This window comes from Acanthopagrus latus, chromosome 16 (genome assembly GCF_904848185.1).
Source record: "Acanthopagrus latus isolate v.2019 chromosome 16, fAcaLat1.1, whole genome shotgun sequence".
Classification (NCBI taxonomy): Eukaryota; Metazoa; Chordata; class Actinopteri; order Spariformes; family Sparidae; genus Acanthopagrus; species Acanthopagrus latus.
In genome coordinates, this window is record NC_051054.1 from 22,195,262 (window position 1) to 22,222,641 (window position 27,380).

The 27,380-nt window shown below is 41.2% G+C and overlaps 2 protein-coding genes across 7 annotated transcripts in view; both read left to right on the top strand.

The window, feature by feature from the left end:
* The window catches only part of sobpa (sine oculis binding protein homolog (Drosophila) a), a 42,799-nt gene extending 25,888 nt beyond the window's left edge, over positions 1-16,911 (top strand). For 2 of the 4 annotated variants that reach the window (XM_037072769.1, XM_037072770.1), the window contains 3 exons: positions 5,098-5,193; positions 12,247-14,299; positions 15,970-16,911. In XM_037072769.1, coding sequence (XP_036928664.1) covers positions 5,098-5,193; positions 12,247-14,298 — 2,148 coding nt within the window. In that variant the 3' untranslated portion in view covers position 14,299; positions 15,970-16,911. The remainder of the gene's footprint in view (positions 1-5,097; positions 5,194-12,246; positions 14,300-15,969) is intronic. The other 2 variants (XM_037072771.1, XM_037072773.1) reach the window with 1 other exon arrangement.
* Positions 16,912-25,150: 8,239 nt separating this feature from the next.
* rock2a (rho-associated, coiled-coil containing protein kinase 2a) overlaps positions 25,151-27,380 on the top strand; it is a 33,571-nt gene continuing 31,341 nt past the window's right edge. For 2 of the 3 annotated variants that reach the window (XR_005079532.1, XR_005079533.1), the window contains exon 1: positions 25,151-26,072. Coding sequence is in view for 1 of the 3 variants with exons in the window: in XM_037125187.1 (XP_036981082.1) it covers positions 25,974-26,072 (99 nt within the window). In the remaining 2 variants the exon portion in view is untranslated. The remainder of the gene's footprint in view (positions 26,073-27,380) is intronic. The other variant, XM_037125187.1, reaches the window with a different exon arrangement.

Genomic DNA, 27,380 nt, shown 5'->3' on the forward strand with positions numbered 1-27,380 from the left:
ACCCCAGACCTCCATCAGTGTCTTTCCCTGGGAGCTCCCTCCAGGCACGAGGGGGCAGACTGTCGCTTCATGTCAGCCCAGAAATGTCACATCACCTCAAACACACATGCACACACACACACACACACACACACACACACACACACACACACACACACACACACGCACACACGCACAATGTCTCCCCCACACACAGACCGTGGTTGCCGCCCTGCTCCTGAACACTCGACAGTTTAGTTTGCATCTCCATTGGCTGCTGAGGAGAGCTCGCACGCAAAGAGAAAAGACGTGTGTACGTGTGTGTGTGTGTAACTCTGGCTTGTATATGGATGAATGTAGCTGCTTGTGGAAATTTTGAGTGCGTGATGAAGTGTGTAATGTGCCTGCATATTGCAGCTCAGGCGCACTGCTGGTTAGGAAGCCTTGAGGCCTGCCTGACACAGCTTCAGGGCACAGAGAGGAAGGTGATTATCTCATAGCTGCCAGCCATCCAGCTCAAATAAAGACAAAAGTAACTCCGGCTAACTAGGCGTTGAGATTGTAAAAGTAGAGCTTGCATGCCTTTGTGTCTTTTGTCAAACTTGTAGGTGTGATCAACAAGACTGGTGCATAAAGTGTAATGAAGAATGTGCTTCATTTTTGAATTTGCACGCTCATATCCCATATTTCAGTTGTGTTGTGATGATGACCTTAAGCATGGAATTACTCTTTGTGAAGTTCCAGGAACAATTTGACGATTCAAAATTCACAAACAGTATGCCAAGTAGATGTTATTCCACTGTGACTTACAGTGAGAATAGCATTTGCTAAAAAAAAAAAGGCATTAAGTACGAGGAATGTGGTCTGCCTCATTCTTCTTTCAATTAAAAACAAAATTCAGAGATGAAAGCCACAGCAATATGCTCAGATATTTCTCTAAGATCTAGATGTTGTTGTAAAGACAGTTCAGAAATTCTCCAAAGCAGCACAATTCATTTTTCAATCACACTTACTTTGGTATATAAAGCACTGGTACTCTTACCAGACATCCCATAGGTTTTGTGTGTGCACACACTAAACTGAAGTACAAAGATCGTGGCCTTGGTAATCTTAAAATATTCTTTTGCGTGTTTTTGACAATCTCTCCTGCAAACAGAATTAAACTGGTGTTGGGATGGCTTTTCAAAACAGGAAAAGTAGAGACAGACTTGTCTTTTATTTTGGAAATGCAGGTTTTCTTGCCTGTTGTATGCGTGGTGCCAGGCCTGCACCTTTATTTCGGGATTTGGGTAGAGCTCTGCCACGCTCGTCTGTGTTTGTCTTTGGATTTGGAAAGCCTTCCTGCGAGCGTCTTTCTTTGGGAAGATGCAGCTCTTTTGGCAGGTGACGGGCACACACACCTGGACACGTATCCGTGCCCAGATGGAAGCTAGCGCGGTGGCAGCTGGTGTGACGTCCCCTCAGGACGGTGGAGCCGCCAAAGGGGAGCTCAGCGGCCGATGTCCTGCTCTGTCGTTCTTATAAGGAACTTCAGCTGGGTGGCAGATGCAGTTTGCTGGCATGATTGAGCGGCAATAAGAAAAAAACAAACACCTTTAAACAAAGTAGCACCACTGGCACTATAACTGCAATTCCCCATAGTGCTAAGGCAAAGTGATGATTTATATATATATTTATATATATTTCAGTATTTAATTTGTAAAATGTGATTGTGTTTAATATGCATGATAAAATCTATCTATCTATCTATCTATCTATCTATCTATCTATCTATCTATCTATCTATCTATCTATCTATCTATCTATCTATCTATCTATCTATCTATCTATCTCTTAATCCCATCTCCTTTATCTGTGTGTGGCTCCCTGTGTGCGCCTCACGCCTCGTTCACAGTGCCAACACCTCATTAGTACAATATGCAAATGAACTGGCGCAGGGCCAGAGGGTCAGAGCACAAACTGGAGACAGAATAATAGCACAATGGTGCTTTGTGTGTGTGTGTGTCTGTGTGTGTGTGTGTGTGGGTGTGTTTGTGTGAGTGTGTGTGTGTGTGTGTGTGTGTGTGTCCTCAAATGCCTGCCCAGATTCATGTGTGTGTTCATGTGTGTCTACCTGTCTTTCAGTATGTCTTGACATGGCGCACATGCGAGTGAGGGATAGTACATAGTTGAAATGGATCAGCCTGCACCTACTGTTCATTTAGTGCGCTAGCAGCTTCCAAATAACAATGACCCAATAGTCTCTGGTTTTGTTTCCTGCAACCTTGTAACGAAAGTAAAAAAAAATAAATAAATACATTTTAAAAAATGTGTGTAAATGAGTAAAATGTGCTGAACAATGTTTCTGTCAGACTCTTTTAACTGTAACCTCTTCTGTAGAAATAACAGTTCTCATCACAGGACAGCAGTATTTGATTTATGTCGTGCTTGGAATGGGAAACCCTACCTGGAGGTGAGGGAAGCAGATGGAACGAGAGGCAAACTCAATCAGTCTTTGGACACAAAATGTAAAATATACACCAGAATTGCCCTTTGGTATCATCGAGAGATGAACAGAGCTGAAGGCCAAATTACCCGTGACAAATCAAAGGTTGCAGCAAGCAATTTAAAGGGAACATGATATGAAAGAGAGCTGCTCAGGCCAGTGGCTCACCTGTCGGTGGCATAGGCTCAGTATGAAACGTCGGCTCGAGGGGCTGCAAACGGCATGACGAACATGCTTAATTGAGGTTGAAGTGCCGTTTCTGAAAACAGTGATAACAGATATGAGCCACTTTCTACACACTGAGATCTGTATTATATAAAAGTGCATCTCATTTTTAATGAAACACAATGGAGCAATTTGGCGTTGCGCCAGGCAAAGCTCCTCCAATAACTTCTTTGTAACAAAATTGTCCACACCTGGCAAAACAGCGTCGTCTGCCTCAGTTTTCACACTGCGCATAATGAATGACTCACAGAGTGCAGGAGAAGGTGGCTGCTTTTCCAGCTGGTACAAACACTTAAAGGAGTTTTGTACTGTAATATAAAGGCATGGGACATTTAATTCACAACAGCTACTATTTGAGCAAATTACAGTATATGCTTAGTTTACCTAATGCAAATTGTTATTTATATTAACACATTATGTAACTGTCAAATTCTCTAAAAAATTACCAATAACAAGCAGCACATTTTAGGATAGTATTAAGTCAGGTTAGCAGTCAGCCTGTACCTCATGTTATTACAGCTATAACGGTTAGATTCATCTCCATGTATTCTACTGAGCATTAAACAAAAAATTAAACAAGACCATTAAAACCAGCAGCCTGATGTTATGCCTGCCAAAGACAATGTCTTCATGATTTGTGTTGTTGGATGCAAAGAAGGGGTTTTTGCCGCGCGAAATAATTCTGTTCTTTGTGTTGAGGTTTCGTCCACCTTGTTTTAACTGTGGACTGTCTGGCCAGAAAAATAACATCACAATCTATTGAATCGCAGACATGATCAACACTCTAGAATTCAATTTAATTCATACAGTTTTGAAATACCCTGCCAATTAATGCCAGACCTGAAAGAGCCTATGAATGTCTCCATTTGTACTGTTAAAATATAATGTTGCAGTGAAGATTGTACTTCTTTGGCACAAGCTCCACATCGTCCATAGCTATAACTCACGTTACAACCCTTTCCCTGTTTGCTTGCCCAGGTTACTCTGATATACTAATAAGCGTAGTACTTTTTTCCATTGCAGTTATCAGTGAGTAAGTAAAATTGGATGCTAATTTCTTATGTCATTGTTCCATGTTATGACAAAAGTCCCCGGTTGTCAGAAAAGTATATGTTCCTTTAACTGCATGAAGGAACCAACTGCTAATATTAGCTAAAGTTATCGCTAAGTTCATGGAGGCGATTGTGACCACACTTCAGGTTTCACCCATACAGGAATTATCACTTCATTGGATTGATTTGATCTTAAGTCAGTGAGCCATCCAAGTCACTATTAGTTGTTATTTCCAGCTGGAGATATCAAGAACTTTTGACAGCTAAGATACTAGTGAAAATAACTACAGAAGTGTAAGCGGACCAGGGCCAAAGTGGTCTAACTCAGTGGGGTAGCCATTTGGAATTATATGTAAAAGTGCTCAGGTTAGAACATCAATAATTGTCAATAAACTGCTGCAATGCACCAATGCTGGCAGTTTTAGCAGTAGTCGACACAGTCACTTTATATCGGGGCAGTCCACTGTTTGACTGTATCTGGATTCACGTGATAATAAACCGCTACAATAACTAATGAGGCTGTTTAAGGTTATCTGGTGTGGTTACAGCCTTAACAGTGAAGTCATGTCAGACTATTGGATGATTTTTTTTTTTTTTCCGTTCTTCTCATTCTGCTGAGATTGCTTGAATGCAGTACAAATAAGCCATCGTTCGTGTTGTAAGTAACACCTGTGCTTTTCCTACAATGAAAGTGTAGAAGAAGAGCCGGTGAAATTGTGTAGTTTCTTACACCTTGCTTCAACAGCTTTATCAGCAAGACTCAAGGAAAACACCTGTCTGGGGGTGCTGGCCCTTTAGACGAGGTATTAAACCTCCCATTGAATCTAATTCTCCAATTTGATACATACACAATCAATGACTGAAGAGTTTTTGCTTTGGCTCCTGCTTTGAACACTGCACTTTAACAGGGAAGTGTTCTTCAAATTTAAAGAGGCCTTTTACAGATTTCAGAGCCTTCAGATATTTTCACTCATTCATGTTGGTGTAGAATGATATAGCTAAATTAGTCTTTTATTCAAATGTGTTAAATTTCCCCTTTTAATCCTTAATAGATGGTCGTTTGATTGAACTTGCAGTACTGTATCAGTAGTCAGCACTTGAATGTCTGAACTAAATGTCTTGCAGTCTCCTCAGCCGTACACATGCATGCACACACACACACACACACACAGTTTTGTTGCAGAGAATCCTGTTGATTGGTTTGTCCACAAACCAATGACTGCTCACCCATTTTACAGTCACCATTTCTGTTCATCTTTCTCAGTGTTGTTTTCCATTTTCTGAGTTTCCTTGTTGCCTCTGTTCACCTGTTTATTTTGTCCATTCGTAAAAAGCAGCCATTATTTCTCCCCCCAGGCGAGAGACGACGATGGCCTCGGTGGGAAATTACCCCAGCACAGCTTTACTCAGGACACGCCCAGGCTTGTCTTCAAGACAAACAGCGATGTGCTTGTAAGGACCATAACCATTTAACACCAGATAGAGTTTAAGCTTGATGGATACTGCACAAATATGTTTTGATGTTGTTTTTTCTTTTGTTATAAGTGTGTAATTTTCAAGTCATTTTTTTTCCTAACGTGTCAGTGTTCAGTTTTGGGGCATTACTGTAAAAATAGACAACAACCATTAAAATCAGGTCAGCCCCAGAATAAGAGACAGTGCATCAGCAGCTCTCATGTTTTTCATAAGTTTTGCAAACATTTACGTTGAGCTTTTCAGAACTGTTTTCATGCATTGTCATTTGCTTTGCTCATTTTCCTTGTACATGAAATCTGTTGGGGATTGGTAGGAATTATCAGAAAAATACAGACTCATCAAGAATCATAATTGTTATATTATTGTAGTTACAACACATTTATAGTAAAAGATATATATATTTTTTGTATTTTTTGAGCAATGTTGTATATTTTTCACAAAGACTATTCATTTGTGTTGACAACTGGTAGTTGTGGAAAAGAAGCATTTAATATCCCTGATATGCCTCTCAGTGTTCACATTTTCCTGCTTTCCTCTTGTGCTTGTTTCTATGCATGTTAGCACCCTGTAGGGTTTACTGCTCTAGTCCCCAGACAGCTCATTCATTTATTTATTTACTTATGTTTTTGTGAACAGTTGTTTTTTTTTTTTAAATTACAAATTCAGAGAACAAATTACAATACTTTCACCCCTTTTCTACCCTCCCACCCCTTTTTCCCCACTCACCCCTGGTGTCCTAATCTTCCCCTTCCCTCCTTCCATCTCACTTTAAACTTACAATACCAGTACAATTTTATGTTCTATGTCTTACGTAGAGCTGTTATTACAGAAGCAACCTCATCCCACATTTCCAACGTTGCGGCTTTTCCTTGCATAGTTTAATTTGTGTACCCTCTGACTGTAATCATGGGTGGGGGGACGGGTGATACACGTAGTTCATAATTCAAATATATCAAAACAGTAAATTGTTAAAGTTGTATGAACAAAAATTAAGAAAGAAGCGTAGATAGTAATAGTAATAAAACATATTAACAGCAACAACAACAACAATGATAATGATTATAAAAATGATAACAATCATGATGATAATAATGATAATTATCATAATAATAAAGAAATGGTGGCCAAAACGTACATTGCTGAAGCTTTAAAAGTGCCGGTAAGCAGATTTTGTTCCTAATTTTGGGTCTTTATGCTAAAATAAGCTGACAGACTGTAGCTTCACAGCTACTGAAATGGCAATTATCCTTTTATCCATATCTCTGCGAGAAAGAAAAACGTATTAACCAAAATATGTCAAACTTTTAAGCGAATGTCCCATGTGAAAAAGTAAACATGCACCAGACAGCCACATGTCGACAGATAGGCCAACAGAATGTTTCGTCTCAGAGAGATCCAGTCTGCTGCAGTGACATTCAAACACAATCCACCAGGTCTGTCTCATCATTCTTACAGCTGGATATATTTCACTTACTGTGCGTGCATGAGTGTGTGCTGTGAAATATGGCGCAATTGAGCTTCACCTGGCCAAGTGAGAATGGCCTTTGTATGTCACATCTATAATGACTGATAGTGATGGCTGGCTGTGATGAGGCAGGCCTCACAGGGAGAGTACTGCTGCTCTTCTTTTGCTCTGAGCTACTGTTTAAACTCTTCATGCTCCATTCAGGTCTTAACGAAGCAATCCAATCGGCAGAATAAATGTTGTCCGTGTATGTTTCTGCAAAACCACGGACATGTTGAACAACTTTACACTTCTTTTAGGTTCAGTTTCCAATTTCATGTTGTGGAAATGTTGTGCTTGTGTTCTGGTTAGGTTTTGGTACAAAAAACACTTGTTTAGGGTTAGGGGAACATCGGGATTTGTCGTAAAATACCCATTTTGGACTCTACGTACATGGCCGGACATGTCCTGACTTCTCATTAAAAATATTGTTTTTTTTAAGGTACAAATGTGGTGTGACACTTACAATTGTTGGCAGCCTTGTAAACTCCACGTCCAACACTGTCCATCCAACTCAAGACATGTGGTCAGACATGTAATGATTTGTTGAAATGTCAGTATGTTGCGTAGCCTATGAAACATTTGTGAACATATCTGTGGTTTGCAGAAATGTGAAGTGCCAACATTTTATCCTAGTGCCTGGACTGAATCGAGAAGTCAAGCACACAGTGTAGGCATTAAACCGTAAAGGATATGAGCCAGATATGAGTCACTTTTTGCAAGCCAGGTAATTATGACCATCATTATCGATATTTCAATAAATGAGGCCAGTGTAAGCTGATATTTTGGCGAATCATAGTAACGCGTCCACATGTTGCAGATGGCCTGTTGAGCAGTGCCAGAGTTTAATTTTCTTGTGTAAACTTTAGTGGAAGCTCGACTCTGTTTTCTTTCTCCAGTGGACCAGGTGCTTTATGATAGCAGTCTCTTGCTACATAATCTAGTTTTTGGACCGACTCCACAATGCAGCAAGCGCTGTGTTCCTGTTTGCTTTCTTCACATCGCCAACTTAAATTGTCAGGAGTGGATACTTTGCCGCGGATTGTTTGGAGTGAGGGACGACTTAACCGAGAGAGTGGCACACTTCAAGCACCTGGTTCATTTTGGTGGGTTTAATCCTTGTGTTTTGCACTGTGTGATTATACTGGCAATCCGAGAAGTGTCAAAAGCATCACATATCGACCTTAACAGGGGGATATACAAGCCTGTCCCTTTATGCACTTTAACTGCTTAACCCTCTCCATTCTTAGAAACCTCTTCTTCCTCCATATAAAACCACTTCAGCCTCTAATGAAACCTTACAGTCTCTGCACCATCTCAATCCATCCAGCCTCTTAACCTTCTGCAGCCTCCCCCTCTTCCTCCTCTTCATTATCTAAATCCTCTGCAATCTCTTCTCCTCTTCTCCACTGCCTGAAATTTCCTCATCTTCCTCTGCAACCTGTTGGTCCACAACCTACTCCTTCATCTCTGTGGCTGCAGCAATTTTACCCTCTTCATCCAATCCCTTAACCCCTCAGAATGAAGAAACACCTCGCCTAACTTGTTAATGTAAACAAATTACACACTAAGACGAGCGGTTGCCTGATCTTGGGATTTTTAAATGTCACTGGCCTCGTCGCTGGGTCAGAAGGCGAGAGGGGGATGAAAACGATGACCGCCGAGGTGATTGCTCTTGTTTGGAAGCATGATAATTGTTGTAATGCAAACGGTTAAACTGCACCACCAGGACTGGTTCGTTGGCCACGATGGAAATAAATGACCATAATTACATTCAACTGCAAACATCTGTGTACAGAGTGGGGATAGAGTGAGAGGGAGAGCGGGGGAAAAAAAAAAAAAAGCACAACTCCATTAGCGTAATGCGCAAATTTCACTCACAGTGCAGAAAGTCGTTAAGTGCTCTCCATCTGTCTTTCTGAGTCGAGGAAAATTTCAGCACATTTATTATTTAGAATATCCTGGGCCTACCATTATCAAGCTCAACTTGCCAGAGCACCTTTTTGACTTTTACTCAGTCATGGCTCATTGAATTAGCCAGGACTAAATGGGCAGTTAAAACGTGTAGAATTCAAGGGACTGACATCTGAGCACCACCAGCGTACTGGTTAAGGATAGCAGCCTCTCATCTGTTCTAGCTGTGAATCCTCGTGTTCTCTAGCTGCTTGTCCCGAGCTCCGTTCATGTGCTTGTTTCAGAAATTCCAACTACATTATATTTGGGCATGTTATCCCTCCGGAGTTCACTGCATAATGACTTTGGACTTATTACAAATGCAGAACTACAATCCATCTTTTAAAACTTTTATATCTTTTGAAAGAGGCTTCTGCTCGATTCATTCCACCTTGCAGCGAAGATTCTGATGTAAAACACACGATCTATGCAGAGAGAACCTGATGTTTTACATGTGTAGCAGCTGCAGGACAGCATGCAATGCATTCTTTTGAAATCCTGGCCAGTGCTACAGTGCATCTGCCCAAACAGCCCATGTGAGTCCGCTGTCTTTCAGCTGCTGCCAGACAGGATCCTGCCAAATAAACTAATGTTGCTATGCAGCATGCAAAAGGAGTTTGTCCACCTTCCGGTTCGCATCCCTCAACTTATTAACATTCAGCTGGGGGGCTTAAGGGTCTATGTGATGGATGGATGTCGTTGAGGGGTCTGACAACTGATTAATGCCTTAATTATCTCCAGCGAGGACCTGCCACTCCTCCCAGAGCTGACAGAGTGAGCTGTGTGTGGCCTGACGAGTAACGCCGTGTTCAGGGCTCGCCCACTGCTATCTGCTCTACCAGGGTCACATTCATTTTCTTCCCAAAGAAAAATGTGCACTTTTTGTACTGGAAAGGTGTACAACGGTGATGAAACAGTGCGGCAGGGTGTTTTGGGATCGTTGCCACTGCAATGAGTAAGAGGGACAAGTTTTCAGTATAGCCTCCTCACGTGTGGACCTAGTTCTGGTTTAAGTCTCTGCATGCAGAATGGATCCTGCCTCAATGCACAACATATATTAAACATTAAAAAAATATAAAAACTTATAATTCTAATAGCCAAAGTAATACATAAAGCACAATAATTGATTTGGATTAGTTTCAAAAAAACATATTTCTTTAGAATTAGAGTATGACATTGGAAGTAGAAGAAGAAAACGTCTACTGCTGTCTCTAGCCATCAAACAAGCAAGAGCAATGATGATCTATTGTAAAATGATTGGATATCAGTTTACATTAGGAATAGAAGAGAACAGTAAAATGAATGCATTTATAATGTACTCACAGTATTGCCAGGGCGCTAGTGTGTAAATCCAAACTCAAGTTTGGTTGGAAGAAATGTTCACAGTTCTATTGCAGTTTTTCAAAATTAGTTTTGGGGTGTTATATTGTTAGATGTTCATGTTGTCCAGATCTTATACTAGCACTTTATTCATAGTCACTACATATATTTTTTGTAGAAAGAGGGAAATATTCTGTTGATGTGCTGGGTCACAAAAAGATGGGAGCCAATGGAATCATTGTATTTTGGTCTTTTGAAGCTACTGCCAGTGGATGAATACATTTGTAATGTTGCTGAACAATGGTCTAAAATGGCAGCTTTATGTTTGACAAACAATGCTTTTTTTCATACTATAGTATGTAGACTGTTCTCTTGAAGACAATATGCATGTGTACCATTAATGTTCAGTTACTACATAAATGGCAGTACTGAGAGAGATCCTTGGTTAGACAGTCTAAGAGAAACACATGCCCTTTGATTTTAATTAAGACCGAAACCTCACAATTATGATTTAGGTGTTTAAGGTCACATATTAGGCTCATTTTAAGGTTTAGATGTTTATATTGGGTGTCTGCTAGACAATGTTTACATGCTTTGTATAAACGAAAAAAATATATATATATTTTTCTCATACCAGGCTATTACTGCAGCACCTCTATTCATACACAAGTGCCTGTCTGTTTAAGGAACTCCCTCCCAAGAAGCCCAGCCCAGCAGATTAGTCAGCTCTCAAAATCCTGAACAGGCAAAGCCACTTTACACAGGTGTTTTTGCAACCATTGCCATGCTGGAGTCAAAGCTGAAGGCAGTGACAGTATAGTTATGCTACCACAAAATAACAGATGTCCTGACAGCTTGTTTAAAATTGCAGTTTCTAATATAGGCTGTGTATATTTCTCCATGGATTGAGCATTTTGATATTCGGCAATATTCATCTAGCACCTAGACCTGCACTATGAACATCTAAAATTGTCAACAGAATGTGAGAAATTAGCTGTTTTGACATTATAATGTCAATATGTGGTGTTATAGAGATATCTACTGAAGTTGGCATGCTAACCAGCTATCCCTGGCCTGTCTCAGTCCAAACACTAACACTAACCTGGTCCCCAAGCTCGAAATCCGAGCCGCTAGCTGCACAGCTAACTGAGCTAAAAAGCTAACAGCAGCTACAGTAAGCAGCTGTTGGATGTAAAGGGATGACATGCAGGCCTTATTTGTTTTGAGTATTAATTTTACTGGTGGCCAGTTCCTACATGTTCTACATTTAACTTTCTACAATATTGGACCTTTACATGAGTAAAGTCTATTCAGTTATACTCAGCACTGGAGTGGTCACCAAAATAGTCATATCATGTATACTCAGCCAGTCATCCACAGAAATTAGAAAATGTCAGGTTTTACTTTTCTTGTGAACTTCAGCGCTAAAATGGCAAAATTACAGACTTCTTCAATAAGTATTGTGACAATCACATGACTGAAACCTGACATAGATTAAAGTAAATCAATTTACCAGTCAAAAAGCCTTCTCAGATCATTACTGATCTGGTGAGCAGCAAAATGTGAGCAAAATTGCTTGAAAGCTGAAACTTTCCATGTAATTTAGTATTCATCATTTCTTTAGTATAACATTATACTGTGTATTTCTTGAATTTTATCTGGCTTAACTATGTGTCCTAGTTGGCACACGTTTCAGAACCAAGTGTGCATGGCCATTTTTTTTTAAATAATCTCTTTGTGTTCTTTTGCTTGGGGCGCCAGTCTCGTCAGTATCCCAGGGATCTGTGCTTAAATGAGACTGAGAGTGTCTTTATTGCCAACAGAAGGTGTAAATGGGAATTCCTTGTTAGGACAGAAAATTAAAGACAAAGTCACCTCAATAGCACTTAGCAACAGAATGCCATCAGGTGCACGTTTACCATGTTAATTGAAAACACATCAATTAAGATGTGCACAAATATACACCTACATTAAATAAATCAAATACATACATCCAAGTGCAATTATACAAGCTTCAAAGTTAAGTGTCTGCTCTTGACAGATCTGCTGAAGTATTTAGAGACAGAATTAGTTTCCTTAAAAGAATCTTTTTTAGATGTGTATCTCCAGATGGTATGGGGGCTGAGCTTCTGCTTTCAGGGCACTTTAGAGAAGATTGTGCTATATTTTACCAAGAACAAATTAGAAGACTTTTGTATGCCGGGTGACAGGTGCTGATGCAGCATGTGTACTGTTTGTGTTTTCTGTTGCAGGTGTGTGACTGGTGCAAACATATTCGCCACACTAAGGAGTACCTGGACTTTGGTGCTGGTGAGCGGAGGCTGCAGTTCTGCAGTGCCAAATGCCTGAACCAATATAAGATGGACATTTTTTACAAGGAGACCCAGGCTGCGCTGCCTGGAGCACTGTGTAACCCAGGACATGGGGCTGGTGGGGAGGGTAAACTGGAGTGCAGTGGAGGGGTACAGCTGCTCACTCCTGAATCGTGGGGAACACCGTTATCGGACCTACGGCGTAAAGCTCCCTCACCAGGGGGGCCTTCCACCACTTCTGCATTGGCCCCTTCAAGTTCTTCTGCAAACTCACCCTCAGACACTCCTGCTGTCTGCTCCCCTTCCTCCTCCTCATCAGCCAAGATACCCACACCCAGACCCCATGAGAGCCCCACACTTCCTCCTCCACCTGTTCCCTCTTTGCACCCACCTGTTGGGATTCCCTCTGGTAGCCCCCCCATGGTAATGACACCCCGAGGACCCATGCCCCTGCCACTGTTTATGGAGCATCAAATGATGCAGCAGATGCGTCCACCATTTCTTCGCCCCTCTGGCCACCCTGGAGGGCCCAATAGCCCCCTGTCAAACCCTATTATCCCTGGTATTGGTCCACCGCCCCCTCCTAGGACCATTGGTCCAGGATCAAGCCCAATGCACAGGCCCCTGCTGTCCCCACATGTCCACCCCTCATCCAATCCCAACCCTGGCATGATGCCCCCCCACCCTGGGATACCCATGCCAGGCCTGCCCCCCTTCCCCCCAATCAACATGATGCCCAATGGACGCATTCCTCTACCCCCAATGATGAACTTCGGCATGCCATCCTTGGCTCCATTGGTACCCCCACCAACTCTCTTGGTCCCTTACCCTGTAATTGTGCCCCTCCCAGTCCCAATCCCTATTCCAATCCCGATTCCCCTCAACCCCAAAACTTCTAGGGACCAGCCAGAGAAAAGTGGCTCCATCGGTGGTGCTCGAGAGTCCTCTGAAGCTTCAGGTTCAGGGCCCCACTCTCCAGGGTCATCTGGTGGTGACAGAGGTGAACAGAAAGTCGAGTCAACTGGTACAGAGCATTTTTCTCCTGTACGCAGGACAGGGCTGGTGGACTTGACTGTGAAGGCAGAGGACAATTCGGGCAGCCTGTGTCTAACCAGCGGCCCTAGACTGATGGATGGGGTGATTGATCTAACTGTGGGCCAGAGGCCATGCCAACAGCAGGTAATTCAGAGGATGCTACCTGGGGTCCAGGTCAAAGTAGAGGCAGAAGCTGAACCAAGATCTCCACCAGTTGCTGGGCTGGGGAAAGAAGGGAAAGGTAGTCATAATGGGGGGGAAGGGGCACCCTTACAAGGCATCCTTAGTGCTACAGAGCTGGAAGGGGCCACACTCTCAAACACACTGGAATCATCAGGCCCACCCTCCAGCAACAGCAGCCCCTCTCACAATTCTGATCCTCCAGTGAACCAGCTACATCCCTGTATCTCCAATGTTACCCCACCACCCTTGCCCAGCACAGCACAGACCCAGCCCCAACCCCTGCCCCAGTTTCAAACTAACCCTGTTGCTCCATGTAACGTCATAGTCAATGGTACGGGATGGCATTCGCTTCTCACCTCTGCCTTTGAGTCTTGTCCTGACCGAAGAGGAGACAGTGTTGCAGGAGAAGGAGAGGGAGAGGCAGAGGAGCAGCCAGCCAATGGTGAGCTGGAGCGTGAGGCACTGAAAGAGAACAATTGCTCGGTTCGAGATTGGGAGACAGGGAAGCGGGGCCCAGTGCAAGATGAGATGGCAGACACAGTGGAGGGTAAGCCAGACCCTGACTCCAACTTGGAGGATGGTGAGCACGCCTATGCCCTGCCGCTGCTGTCTACCGGAGGCTGTGTGGTCATCCAGCCTGTGCCAAAGCCCGGTGCTGACAAGACGGCCATCCTGTCCTGCTCCATCAGTGCACCTTTATCAGCAGCAGGAAGCCCTGAGCTAGAGCCACCGCTGAAGAGGAGGTGTCTGCGAATCCGCAATCAAAACAAATGAGGTGGGTTCACCCCACTGTGCTCTTAGTAACACTTACATGCAGTTGTGTGCACTCTGTATTTTAGTACAGATTTATTCAGTGACATTTTGGAATTCACTGTAGGGTATCCATCCGGTAATCAATCAGTTTTGATGTCTCAAATGTCTCTCAGTCCCCAGTGAATATCTATAAACTCTTTAAAATCATCTACTTCCACAACGGTTCTTTAATGAGTAGTTTATTATTTTTCCTTAATCTTAACACTTCTTAAATTTGCAAAATTCTGCCATTTATTTATGTTTTGACCAGTGTGGCATAATCATTTTTAAATCGCACTATATAGCTGGTCACTTCATCAGAATTTCACAATTGGATGCTTGATTCAAGGGAGGACGCAGTTTGTCCTCCCACAGACAGTACTGAAGAGGTCAAACAAGCAGCATCTTAATTATTATAACCCAAACAGAATGTGAATGCATGTTCCCAAGTCTTAAATCCACCATGAAAGATGGTGTGAAAGTGATGTTTGAAAGGAGCATAGACTTCTTCTTGAAGGGGTTAATGAAACAGGAGATGACACGATTTGAAGCCCATTTTACATAGACGAAGTGATCAGGCACACCTTTAAAGAAGGCATTAATACATCTGGGGATGGAGGGGGATATGCCAGGATTTCTCCTGAGTGCACGTGCATGCACGCACACACACACACATACACACACACACCATCATTCATGTGTATTACATTCAAATATTGTACGTTTATAATAGGTTTATGGTATTAGGTTATGAAATAAATTAGTATAAATGACAAAATAATTGCATGCATGTGCATTTGTTAGTTTCTTTTCATACATTTCAAAAATTTACACATGTATATATTTCCTCAGGAGCCGGCACATTGCTTCAGAATGTGCAGCAACATGAAAGATTACTTGTTGCTTTACTTTGACAGACAGAATACCTCCACGAGCTTCAGAATAGAAATGGGAAGTCGTTCCTGACAAGGGATTTATTCAGCACATTAATACAAATTTAATGATGCACTCCTCGAGGTGTTAATTAAATGAAATTCTATTCAAGAGCAATTGAAGGCCAATTCAAGTTGTGGTAACATGAGGCGAGTGCTCTGAATTAGAGTAATTAATAACGACAAAAGATGGAAATCAAGCCCCATGCACCATTAGTGTTGCTAAAAGGAGGTGAAATGAATCATAGATGTGATGGAGAAAATGTACTGTAACCTTCAGATAGCTAAAGAAATTCTGGTTTTGATTACTGATAAGGAAGAGTATTCTGTTAGCTGTATCTTATTGTATATCACCTTCTGCACTTCTGCAATATTGCAAGGTATTCATGATGAAATAACTAAAACATCATGTAAAATTTATGTTGCCAGAGACGCAGATACTGAATATTTCATTCTTTATTTGCCAAGAAGTGTCATCAAGCTGATACTAATTACATATGCCAAAGAGAGTAAATCAAAAAATCAGGAAGCACTGTTGAAAATCTGCAGATTTTTATTTTCTTCCTCAGTGTTTTTAACACTAAAATTGCTCTTGTGTATGAGCTCTGAACTTGACACTTCCTGTTTTCCCACTTCCCTTAAAATTAAAGTTGGGGCTGCCTGCTTGTGGGGTTGCTTGCCCAGCCACACAGTCTAATTCTCCTCCCACTCTGTTTCACAGATGGACGCTCTGAGGACCACAGTGCCATCAACGACACTCACTTGTCCACCCTCCACCTCCAAATCCCACCCCTCCCAACTACACCACCGCACATGTGCACACACAAACATTTCTCCTGTCCTCACTCATCGTCCAGTCTACCAGCACCACAAATCGCCTTCGACGACCGATGAGAGTCCAACCAAACACGTTGATGTGTGTCATAGTAGAGCGGACAGGATCGTGTGACAGAACTTCTACAGACTTGATGTCATGGCCAGCAGGATTGCTTGACCTTTGAACTGCAGACAGTATCCCTGCGACAGCAGGACTTTACCCCGCTGCTTCTTTCCTTGTTTAAAGACTCTCAGCTCACACTGGCTCTTATAGCTTATCCACTATCCCCTATCAAAGCAAGTGCTCACTATTGTCTGTTACTATGGAACGCAATATATTGTGTCCTGTATTCAAAGCTGCTGTTGGGACATTAGTGAAGGAGCCACATAGAGAGATTTTGATCCCTCAGTGAAATGCTCCTCCGTATCAACAGGTACAAATATCTGCTCTGGTAAGTGTTATTTTTTGTCACACAGCTCGTCACTGAGGTATAGACAGACACAGAGCAGGCAAAAATTGGCAAAAAGTCTGTTCTTTCTTCTTAGCCTTCGCTTGTGCACAACTGGCAAAAGTGCACTTGCCAACCTGACACAAAGTGTTCCAGGTGATTGAATGGGTGGTACCTAAAAGAGAAGCACAAAGATGAATACAGTAAATGTAATATGACTGAAGGTCAGTTTAAAAAGATATTTCAATCAGAGGCTAGGAAACAGTCCTTGGACATGAAATCCCCAGTCGTGTTTAATTATTCTCACTGAAACAGCAACAGCAAAAGAGTATAAAACATGAACCTTCACCAGCAAGTAATGTTGTTTTGGGTGGAATCATGCAATCTCTGCCATTTCCCTCATCAATTTGTTTGCTATTAAACATCACTGAATTTAAATGTACATTGTCACAAAGAAGGAGGTAGAGTTGTCATGATAATCATTCCAACTATTGACGGGTTCACTCCCTCGGGAATGCGGTCTGTGTGCTAAAACATTAAGCCGCGCTAGCAACAGTAATAGGGGCCCCTGCTGTTTTCAAGGCTTACTGCACCTTCAACAGAACCGGGCAGGCATGGCAATGTAGAAAGTCTGCCAACCTGCAGTGGGTACTCGCTACCGCAGGCTAGTTCTTAATCTTTTCTATAATACATTACCAGTGATGTTCCTGTTATGGGTTAGTTTGAGACTGACTGCACTGAATTTAGAGGGGGCAGAGGGAAGCCAGCGCTTTCATAAATAATTCTTCTGGGACCTGGAGGAAGGCTGCTGAAGTAACACGGCAGAAATATTTCTACAATAAATACACTGAGGATTCATTTTGAAAATAATTCGAGAAACATGCAAAAAGCTGCCTCCAATCCTGCCAAATTGCTTAATTTTTTGCCAATTATTCTTCTTTTCAAAGCCAAATTTAAAGCCAGTGTTTTCCTTGATTCTGTCTCTTTTTGGGCAGTTTGAGTAAATGCAACACAACTGTCACCCTCCCTGTTTGATCTGATCCAGTTACACCGCAGCTTAAGCCTGTGAGCCGGGACGCCATCAGACAAAGCCAGCATTTAGTTTACACTCCTATGGAGGAGGTACATTGTACCAGTGCAAGACAAGGTATTATCATATGCCAAAGGCCTCTGGTGTGTTGAAGCAAAACATGTCACCTAGTTTTCAGTGGAAATGGGATTCCAAGCTGAAGATTTGACCAGATAATTTATAGTTGCCAAAATAACAAGCACTTATTTTGAAAAAAAACGAAAGGAAGACACAAGAGAACAGAAGTGGATGTCAGACGCAGTATTACCCCGTTGTCTCTCTTTATGGTTTACTCAATCCATAAAGGCCCACAATATGTCACACTGAGAGTAAGGTGAAATAAAAATCTGGAGTATAAAGATTAAGCAGGGCATGAGTGATCCCTAATCATGCTTTTCAGTCATTTTATCTCACTGTTTTCCCTGCAGTCTTTGTTTTTAATTCTGTCATGGTGAGACATTATGTAATTCATTCTGTATCTAAATACGGCCCAACATGCACTCACACAAACTCACACATCATAACCCACAGCACTCATACTCATGTCACACACACAATGCACATAGTAAATTTGACTGTGTGTAGGAGTGTGTTTATGTGAGGCAGGTGCAAGCAGAGAGCCCAGTTGAGATTGCAGAGTGTTGACTCAGAGTAAGCAGTCTGCAACCCTATCTGTCGCCTGTTAGTCAGGCATTTAGGCTTAGCTTGCTGCTTGCCAAGGCCCAGCTTTGGTGTCACTTAAAGCATTTCCTTGCCCCTCCTTCATTTCTCCCCTAAGCAAAGGTAGTGAAAATGTTGTTTTTAAGCTGTCCTGTCTGCCTGTTGCTGAATCGCATTTGACCTTAAGTAGAGATATTCCTTTATGTCGTTGTTTTACAGATGCGAATCATGAGCACATTTCTAAAATTACAGTTTACGAAATGAGATTTCCCTGTAAGTTGTCTTATCTTGAATCTTGCTAGTGAGAGAACAGAAACCAGGTTGATGTATCAGAAAAACTGGATGCTTTGTCTCTGTGCTGTCAAACAAATGTGTGAGTTATGAAACCAGGGCCATAGCTGGGATTTCAGAGGTGGAGTCTCCAATACACCCCTCACAACTTTGTCAAGAAAACAAAACAATTAATTTCTCAATTACTTCTTTTTATAATTATTTTCTATTTATTCAATAATACTCTATGTAAATGTTGTTCCTTATGAAACTTTTTATATTATGTATTTATTATAATTTAAAGAATGTAAAGCCCCCAAAACATACAGAGGACATCAGTATTCTCAATGGTAGCTACAACCCTGTACAAAACCCAGACACTGATACCAGTGTTTTCCCAAGTGGAAGACTTAGGTGCACATATTCTGTGGGGGATCTGAGGGCCTTCCCCCAAAACTGTTGAATGTTTTTCAATTTAAAAAAAAAGAATTTAATGTAATTTTGGACTGATATTATTACCATATCTGGGTGTAAAAATGTAGAAACGCAGATAATAAATATTAACCCCCTAAAAGCTTAATGATAAAGCTTGCCAAGCAGGACAGGTTGTAGTTTTGCATTTGTTAGTATATGAACCTGAACCTTGCACTTGGAAGACTGTTGTTGAATGTCAGTTTTCAAAAATAATCCACATGTCCTGGTTTACTCCTGTCTTGATTGCCCCAAGATTACACTTTAGCATACACTGTACTGAGCTGAGAGGCTGCCAGCATTTTCAAAAACATGAAGACTGACCTTGAAAAGGAAAAAGAAAGATGTTGGTATCATTGTGGAGACGCATGATGGTCATGTAGGCAGCTTGCCATAAAATGCACTCAACACATTGATGTTAATCAGAGGATAAACCCTTTTTTCCCCATTTGGACTCTCCATGAGCTTTCCTCTATCGCCACCCTCAGGACAAACATCAACATGAACTCGGAAGCCAAATTGTTCAGCACTTTGGGAAATGAGCTGAAAGTTAAATAGATTAAATAGATTGTTATGACTTTGAGTTAAATTTTAAGCAACACATAGCTGTTGATTATCTTACCCTAGCATAAAGACTAGGAACAGTGGGTAAAAATGTACCTATCAGCCCTTTCAGAGGGGACTCATTAACACATTATATTTGATCTATTTCAAGTCTTTATGCTAAGCTTGTGTTTTTCCCAAAATGTTGACTTTTGTTAACTTGTGCCACCTTAGAATTATAGCTTGGCTACTAACTGATCTCCAACAATTAAATCATCATCTTTGCAAGAAATTTCATTCTTAATTAAAAAGGTAATAGGGACTTAATTTTGACAAAATTGTCTGTTTCATCTGCTTTTTCTCCTGCTTAACACCTTCTCACAAACATCCAGACACACACAGACAACGTGCATGTTTTGGCCTTAATCCGGCGCCATGTTGTGTTGCCGTTACAAATGGTATACTGCCCACATCTGAGACAGATATTGAAAATATGAGCTCTAGTTTAACTCTCAAGTGGGAACCCTGGACCACTGAATCAGTCTTTGTGATGGCAAACAGACTCGTGACAAATCTCCAGCATTCCTTTTTTGATGATGGACTACAGGCCAGGTCAACAGCCTGAATTATGCAATGACAACTAACTCCAACCCTAATATAGACAAGTGGTCCACAGACAAAATGAAACATGACATGACTTCATGTTACTGTTCAAAAACAACAGAGAAGTTGCCTTAACTCTTGCTTGTATAATCTCTACAGTTAAGACAATGATGCTCGCTTGTAAAGAAGACTATCCCTTCTTTGTACAAAATGAAATATACCAGAAACAACAACTTTGTTATCTTGCTAGTGTCAATGTATAGATGATCAGCTTTTTTCTGTAACTTGTATGAACCCTCACATTTTTGCTAAGAAGAAACCCCTCCTCCCAAATTCCTTGTTCCCAAACATCCAATCTGTTCAACGTTTTAACTTGTGGTGGACTGTCAATCTTTTTGTGTACATTTTATAGTATTATTTATTGTTGACAAGATTTGCATTTGCAAATTATACAAAAAATAGTGAAGGTGGTTTGACCTGAGCATTCTATTCCAATGTAAATGCCTGGTGAACAGTGAAAAGCTTTTTTTAATTATTAAAAATGGAGAAAACAGTGACATGAGGAGATGATCTTCTGTCTTTTTATTATGACGTTGTAACATGTACATAACATGTGGCCAAAATTGCTTTGAAAAAAATAATCATTTTTTGTGTTGTAACAGTATTTGTTTTATCAAGTGAATTGCTCATGACGACAAATAAATAAGAGGCACACACAACCTTGTTTCAGATGGGTCATATCTGCTCATTCTATGGACGACACGCACAAGGAACCTGCACACTTAAAGGTCATTAACTTTAAAAGATATCACATTAAACTGTAAAGCCTACCATCTTTCTTGTAACATATATTGGAACATTTTGAATTGATTTATCACTTTATTGCTGAATTTACAACCGATTAGAGAACCACCCAGAATCAAAAGAAACCTGTGAAAATGATGATTAATAGCTAGCATGTGAATACCAGATGTGTCACATTGTTGAGTCAACATTTTCTATGATAAGACCTTTGATAAAAACACGGCGATGAAGCTGTGCAGTGTGACGAATGTGACCATTTCTGGCAAGGTTCCTACATGGCAGTTTAGATTAGTCCATTTGTTGACTGTTTATGAATGACAACATTACATAAGGCAAAATGTGAATCATTTACCATGTATGAAAACATTTAATTACAGAGAATATTCAGTGTTCCCTTCATGCATCTCATTTGGCAATAAGCTAGAAACTGTCAGACAATTCTATATAAAGTTTAGGATGCCAACCAAAACCAGCTACTGAAGAAGAAGACTGATATAGCACCCACAGTCATGCCAACAGCTCTACAGTGGGATGAATAATAAATGCACAAGTGATTACATGTTTAAACACATTTTAGAATATTGAATCATTCATAGCTAGTTGGGCTTTGGTTGGACCATTTTAATATTGATGACTAAGATGGAATGGATCAAAATAAAAATGTTCTATATTGTTAGATCAGTAAATACAACTTACAGTATTGTTGCTGATGATTCGCCCACTAGTGATGCTAGTCAGTGATTAAGTAATAATTTATACATTGGTTGACTAAGACCAAAAAGACATGCATAACAGTTTTTCAGTTGATTTCATTCATCACCACTGGCGGATGACATGTGCCCACTCTTAGTGAAGCAGCGAACCATTTTCACCAAACCCAGTTGCTTGAACCCCATTTGCTTGTTTGGGTACAGTGAAAGAAAAATCTGACTTTTAGTTCACAGCTCTGCAGATGAGACGTGTGGATTTAATGGTGTCTAGCTCCATCTTATGGCTTCTGAAAGCATTGACTTACACCTGAGTGTTGAAGTAATGGGAAAGGCTTAATCTCCTCACAGGGAGATATTAAAACCACTGACAGGTGATGTGAATAACATTAATCATCATAACAATGTGATGTTCTGCTGGGAATCCTGTAGTCCGGGCACCCGTGTGAATTCCACTTGACACACACTAGCACCCATCCAAACACAGTTGTGGACCAAGTACACCCCCTTGTGGTGACAGCACTCCACAATGACAAGCCCCCCCCCCCACACAGCAGGACAATGCACAACACAAAGACAGCTCAGGAATGACTCGAGGGACGTGACAAAGTGGTCAAGGTATCGACCAGGCCTCCGAATCCCCCATATCCCAATCCAATCATACATGTGTTGGATGGGCTGGACTAAGTCCAATCCATGGAGGCCCCAACGCCTGACATAACGGGACCCAAAGGATCCACTATTGGTGCTGGACAGCACAAGACACCTCCAGAGGTCAGTTAACCATGACTTGACAGAAAGAGCTGTTGGGCTGTGCAACCAGAACCTGCACAATATAAAGCAGGTGATTTTAAAGTTGTGGCTGTATATCTATCTGTATAGATAGATAGAGAGAGAGAGAGAGAGAGAAACAGGATGTTTGTAAAGATGAAGATTACTGGAGTGTATAATACAGTAAAGTGCCCCTTATATACCATCTTTATTGCACATGCACTGACATAAATTTGAGGTAATACATTATGTATGTGATTACAATATACCATATTTCTAAAAAAAAAAACAATATTGTAACAATATGGTAAAAAACGATCCTCCTCCTCATTAGTACCATCAGTATATTGTTTAATCAAAATAACATAATTATTAATCATACACATAAGCATATAAGCATTAATAATACACTGAAATATCTGACAGGGCGACTTTACTTAAGAAAATCAAGGAAACCAATTAAATAGACCAAGTAGACTAATGATTCTAAGCTGTTAAAACTTTTAAAATTGGGCTGCCTTTTAGCTCAGGTGGTAGAGCAGACTTCCCATGTACAGAGGCTTTGTCCCCGCTGCAGCAGCCCCAGGTTCGAGCCCTGGCCTGAGGCCCTATGCTGCGTGTCACTCCCCCTCTCTCCCTCTCAACCTGTTTCCTGTCACATCTTCAGCTGCTGTAAATAAAAGGCCAAAAAAACCAAAAGCTGGTACAACTTAAATTCAATAGTCTAATTGGTGATTCTGAGGTAAGCAGTTCACTGAATTTTTTTTCAAAGTAAATTCAACTTATTAAAATTCACACTGTGTGCATCTTTGACATCACTGCATTATTTTTCATTATCCTAGGAAGGCCTCATATTTTTCAAGATAATACATTATGTCTTACACAGAGGATATTTTGTCACACTGACTTTGGGAAAAGCACAGGTGTAAATAAAAGACTCAACGATGTCTGAATTCCATCTAGCTGCATCACTTGCCTGATGTTGTTAATGCTTGTTCACTGTCATGATCTACTTGGACACTGAAACTGAACAGAGCCTCAATATATTTTATGCACTGATCAATTTAAACCCACACATTTAAACCTGTTAAAATAAGAAATAGTTTATAAAAGATATTAACTGAACTGATCTGACGAACAAGCAAATGTTGTTGAGATAATTTGCTAGTGCTGAACATAATGAGAATTTCATTATCAGTAGGGGTGTAGGTCCTTTCTCTCACTTCTGATTGCTGCTTTGGTAATCAAAGGCTCAGTTAAACTTCATCAAAAATCTGGGCTTAAAAGCAGTGAAATAATAACACCCTAGCAGCTACATGTTTCCAACTAAATCTTTTTGAATATAAAAATAAAATGGAAGTGCTAAATACCGCACAAAACGACTGATTGCACGAAATTAGAATGGAGGCTGATGTAGTATTGAATTAGCCAGAACATCCTGATCCTGTTTTGGTGCAGAGACGATGTGTGAGGTACCACTGCAGTTCATCGGTTGTCAATCATCAGCGTTTCACACAACATTTCCAAGATATCAACTATCGAACAAAGCGCTTTTCTGTAACCAAGGATTACGTCTCTCCAGGTGGTGCTTGTGTGTCTATCTGTTCCAGCGGTGTGGCTGTTGCTCCTGATGCAAACTAACTGTTCCAAATAAAGACAATGTAAAATGCATCATTTCCTGTTTGTGACAGAATGTTTCCCAGCAAAGAGCAAGCCCACACAGCGGCTGTGTGTTGTACAGCAAATGAAAATTGAATTCAAATTGAAAGACTGGAGTGCTACATCAGTGAAAGGGACAGTTTATCTGTATGAAGACGAAACAACAGGTCATTATAATGGAGCAGTGACTATCAAGTTGAAGGGCGGCGAGGGGATGCAACTGTGGTCCAAGTGCTCCCTCTGTTGTGTGAAACAGAGTACATCACATCTTCTGACTACAACACTCTTTCTTTCTTTCTTTCTTTCTTTCTTTCTTTCTTTCTTTCTTTCTTAAATCCAATTATTACAAAGAAGAAGTTGTCCTGCTATTCAATTGATCTCTGTAACTGAGATCATTTGGGTTAATTTCAAAGATCCCCCTGATCACTTATTAACTCAAACTATTTGATTTAATCTGGGGTTCTCAAAGTGGGGTCTGGGGACCCCCTAAGGTCCCAGAGGCGGTTCCAAGGGGGAATCATTTTTTTCGCCTTAATACATCCATGAATAACCAAATGACAAAATGTGTGACTATTTTGGCCACGTATTTCACACCATTCTGAAATAACACATCTAAGAGGGGGGAAATGATGACATGGGAGACAGTGGGACAAATCTAGTCAGTTTAGGGGTCCTTGACATGAAAAATTTCTCAGTCACAAGGACGTTCAGTGGTGAGTATTGCAGAAACCCACTTATGGATTTTCATGAATGTGGTGGACAGGTTTACTGTTGCCCGGAAATCTAATTTGTCTGGATTACTCGAGGTGATATGGAACTGAAACACTGGAACCCTTTTTCTGAATGAAAGGTACACTAGATATTCTGTAGAAATGAACTTTATGTTTAAATTTCACCTGTAGGAGTGCTGTGGGGGCAGCTACTAGTTAGTAGTTAGTATGATACGTGCTATTATGTGTAGCAGCTAATTATTCGTTTCAAAATAGGTCGACTGTGTAAAACAAGTGAAGACAGATGCAGACGGAGAGGTAGAGGTGAAGAAGGAGAGGGGGCTTATGGGTAACTGAGTCCTTGGTGTGTTGATGTCAGGGGGAGGAGAGAGACTTCCAGACTGACTCAGTGTCTGTCGGTGTGTGTGTGTGTAGATGTGCGTGTACGGCGAGGAATTCATCCGCTGGAGGACTTTTCCCCACGAAGAAAAACTACTTATCCTTGTGAAATAAGCCGACACCAGGGACGAGGCGAGGAGGACGAATGCGAAGATGCGAGAAGAAGTCCAGGAAGAGAGTGAGTGCTTATTAAAAATTCAGCGCGGGAGAACAGACATTATCGCCCCTTCTTCAGATGACTTGTGGCAGCACTGAGGAGAAACTACGGCACTAACGGGCTCCGGACATTATTGAATGGGGTGAAACGAAGCGGAATTCTCTCTTGAAGGCGAGTCCAGAGCTTTTCCAAGCGGCCAAAAAACCAAAGGGAAGGGGAGGAGAGGGGGGCAAAGAAAACGCCCTGCTGCCTGTTGCTGCTATCTCCACATTCAAACTTTATCGCCGAGTTGGAAAATGCATCTTTCACTCACCAGGAGGTGATAATAATAATAGTAACAGCTCCAGTGTGACGTTATCTTTATTCGCTCGAAGCCAAAGTGCAAGTTGACCGAGGGACGCGTTCACTTGGCAAGTTTCGGGAAGCGGGGAGTCTCTGCTTTGGGAATATTTTTCTCCTCATTGTGCACACTATTCCTGTTGGAGGCGATTTGGGTGGGCTGAGAGCCCAAGGCTGCTCCGCTAGGCCCACGGCCATTAGCCAGGAACAAAGAGGAGGTTTCACATGTAAACTCACACAGTTCGGACAAAAACCTCTGCATAATTCTCCTCTACTTTGACCCACCGACGCTGCAGTCATGTCGCTCGGCGCCGAGAGGCGGATGGAAACCCGGCTGAAGAAGCTGGAGGACATGATCAGGGATCCCAGATCTGCCATAAACCTGGAAAGTTTGCTGGTGAGTCAAGTGGGATACACCTCGTAGATTATTCATGATGCCGTGTTGTCTGCTCGCTGAAACGCTAGACACGCATGCACACCTTTTAGGTAACGTTCTGCTGTTGACATTCAGGAATACATGTGTCTTTTTTTTTTCTTCTTCTTTTCATTTCAAATTGTAACCTGCTACTGTTAGCATTGTTTTGACATCAGGCGACCTGTGATGCTGCACATGAATATTCTTTATTATTTTTTGTCATACACACCAAGCTGCACAGTTTTTATTCTGTCCCGAGATCAGATACATGGCCATAATACACCAGTTCCAGAAAAAAAGCAGCCTAAAGAAGAGGCTGGTGGTTGATGTACTGTAGGTAGGCCTGATTAATAGTTAAGACTGAGTGCAGACAGTGCAGTTTGGGGCTCTGTGAGGCACGTCTACAGATTAGGATTAAGTAGTTGAGTATGTCCCTATCCGTTTGTTTATGGGGACCATTATTTCCATCTGAAACTCCCTCCTGTGTGACATTTGGGCCCACCAGACCAGGATAGTCCCAACACTGACAATATACCCAGGACCACCTGTGGAAGATGTTGTCTACCCAGTAAAAAACTTTGTCTTTTTCTTTCTTTTTTATTCAACTTTTTACTGAGACAGTATTCACAAACCTTCAGATAGATGTATTTATGAATTCGGTTTGGTTCAAAGGGGCTTTATTGGCATGGGAAACAGACCAGACTTGTCATTGCCAACGCAAGAGTGAAATAAAATTAGCATAAAAGAACATAAACAGAATAACTTTTCTGTGTAATATGTCTACACAGATAAGTGAAACAAGTATAATAAAATACAACTCTACATATACATGTATATATGCTGTTAAACAAAAAAAAAGTATGATACAACTTTATTCCCAGCAAAATAAGAAAACAGAACTACAGGACACGCTATCTTCGGCTTGATTAGCTGATAAGATGGAAAACTGCTGAATCATAACTCATTTTAATATGTATGTGATAGCATGTAGAACAATACCCTAAACCAGTCTCCATCTAAACATTGACATGAAAACCATGTGTTCCAGAAATGCATACTTCTGCATACAGCAAGTGCGTCATAGTGATTCCAAATTAAGATGTTTGTCTTGCTTTCCCACATACATTTCTGTGAAGCGAGCTAATGCCTTTCCAACACTGTTTCCTCTGAGGTGAAGTTGTCAGACTTGGTGAGATTTTCACAGATTCTTCAGTTGGTAATCAGAAAAATCTCACGTCTTTATCCTTTTTTACACTTCTATGATTGAGCTTCCTTTATTTATACAGGCCT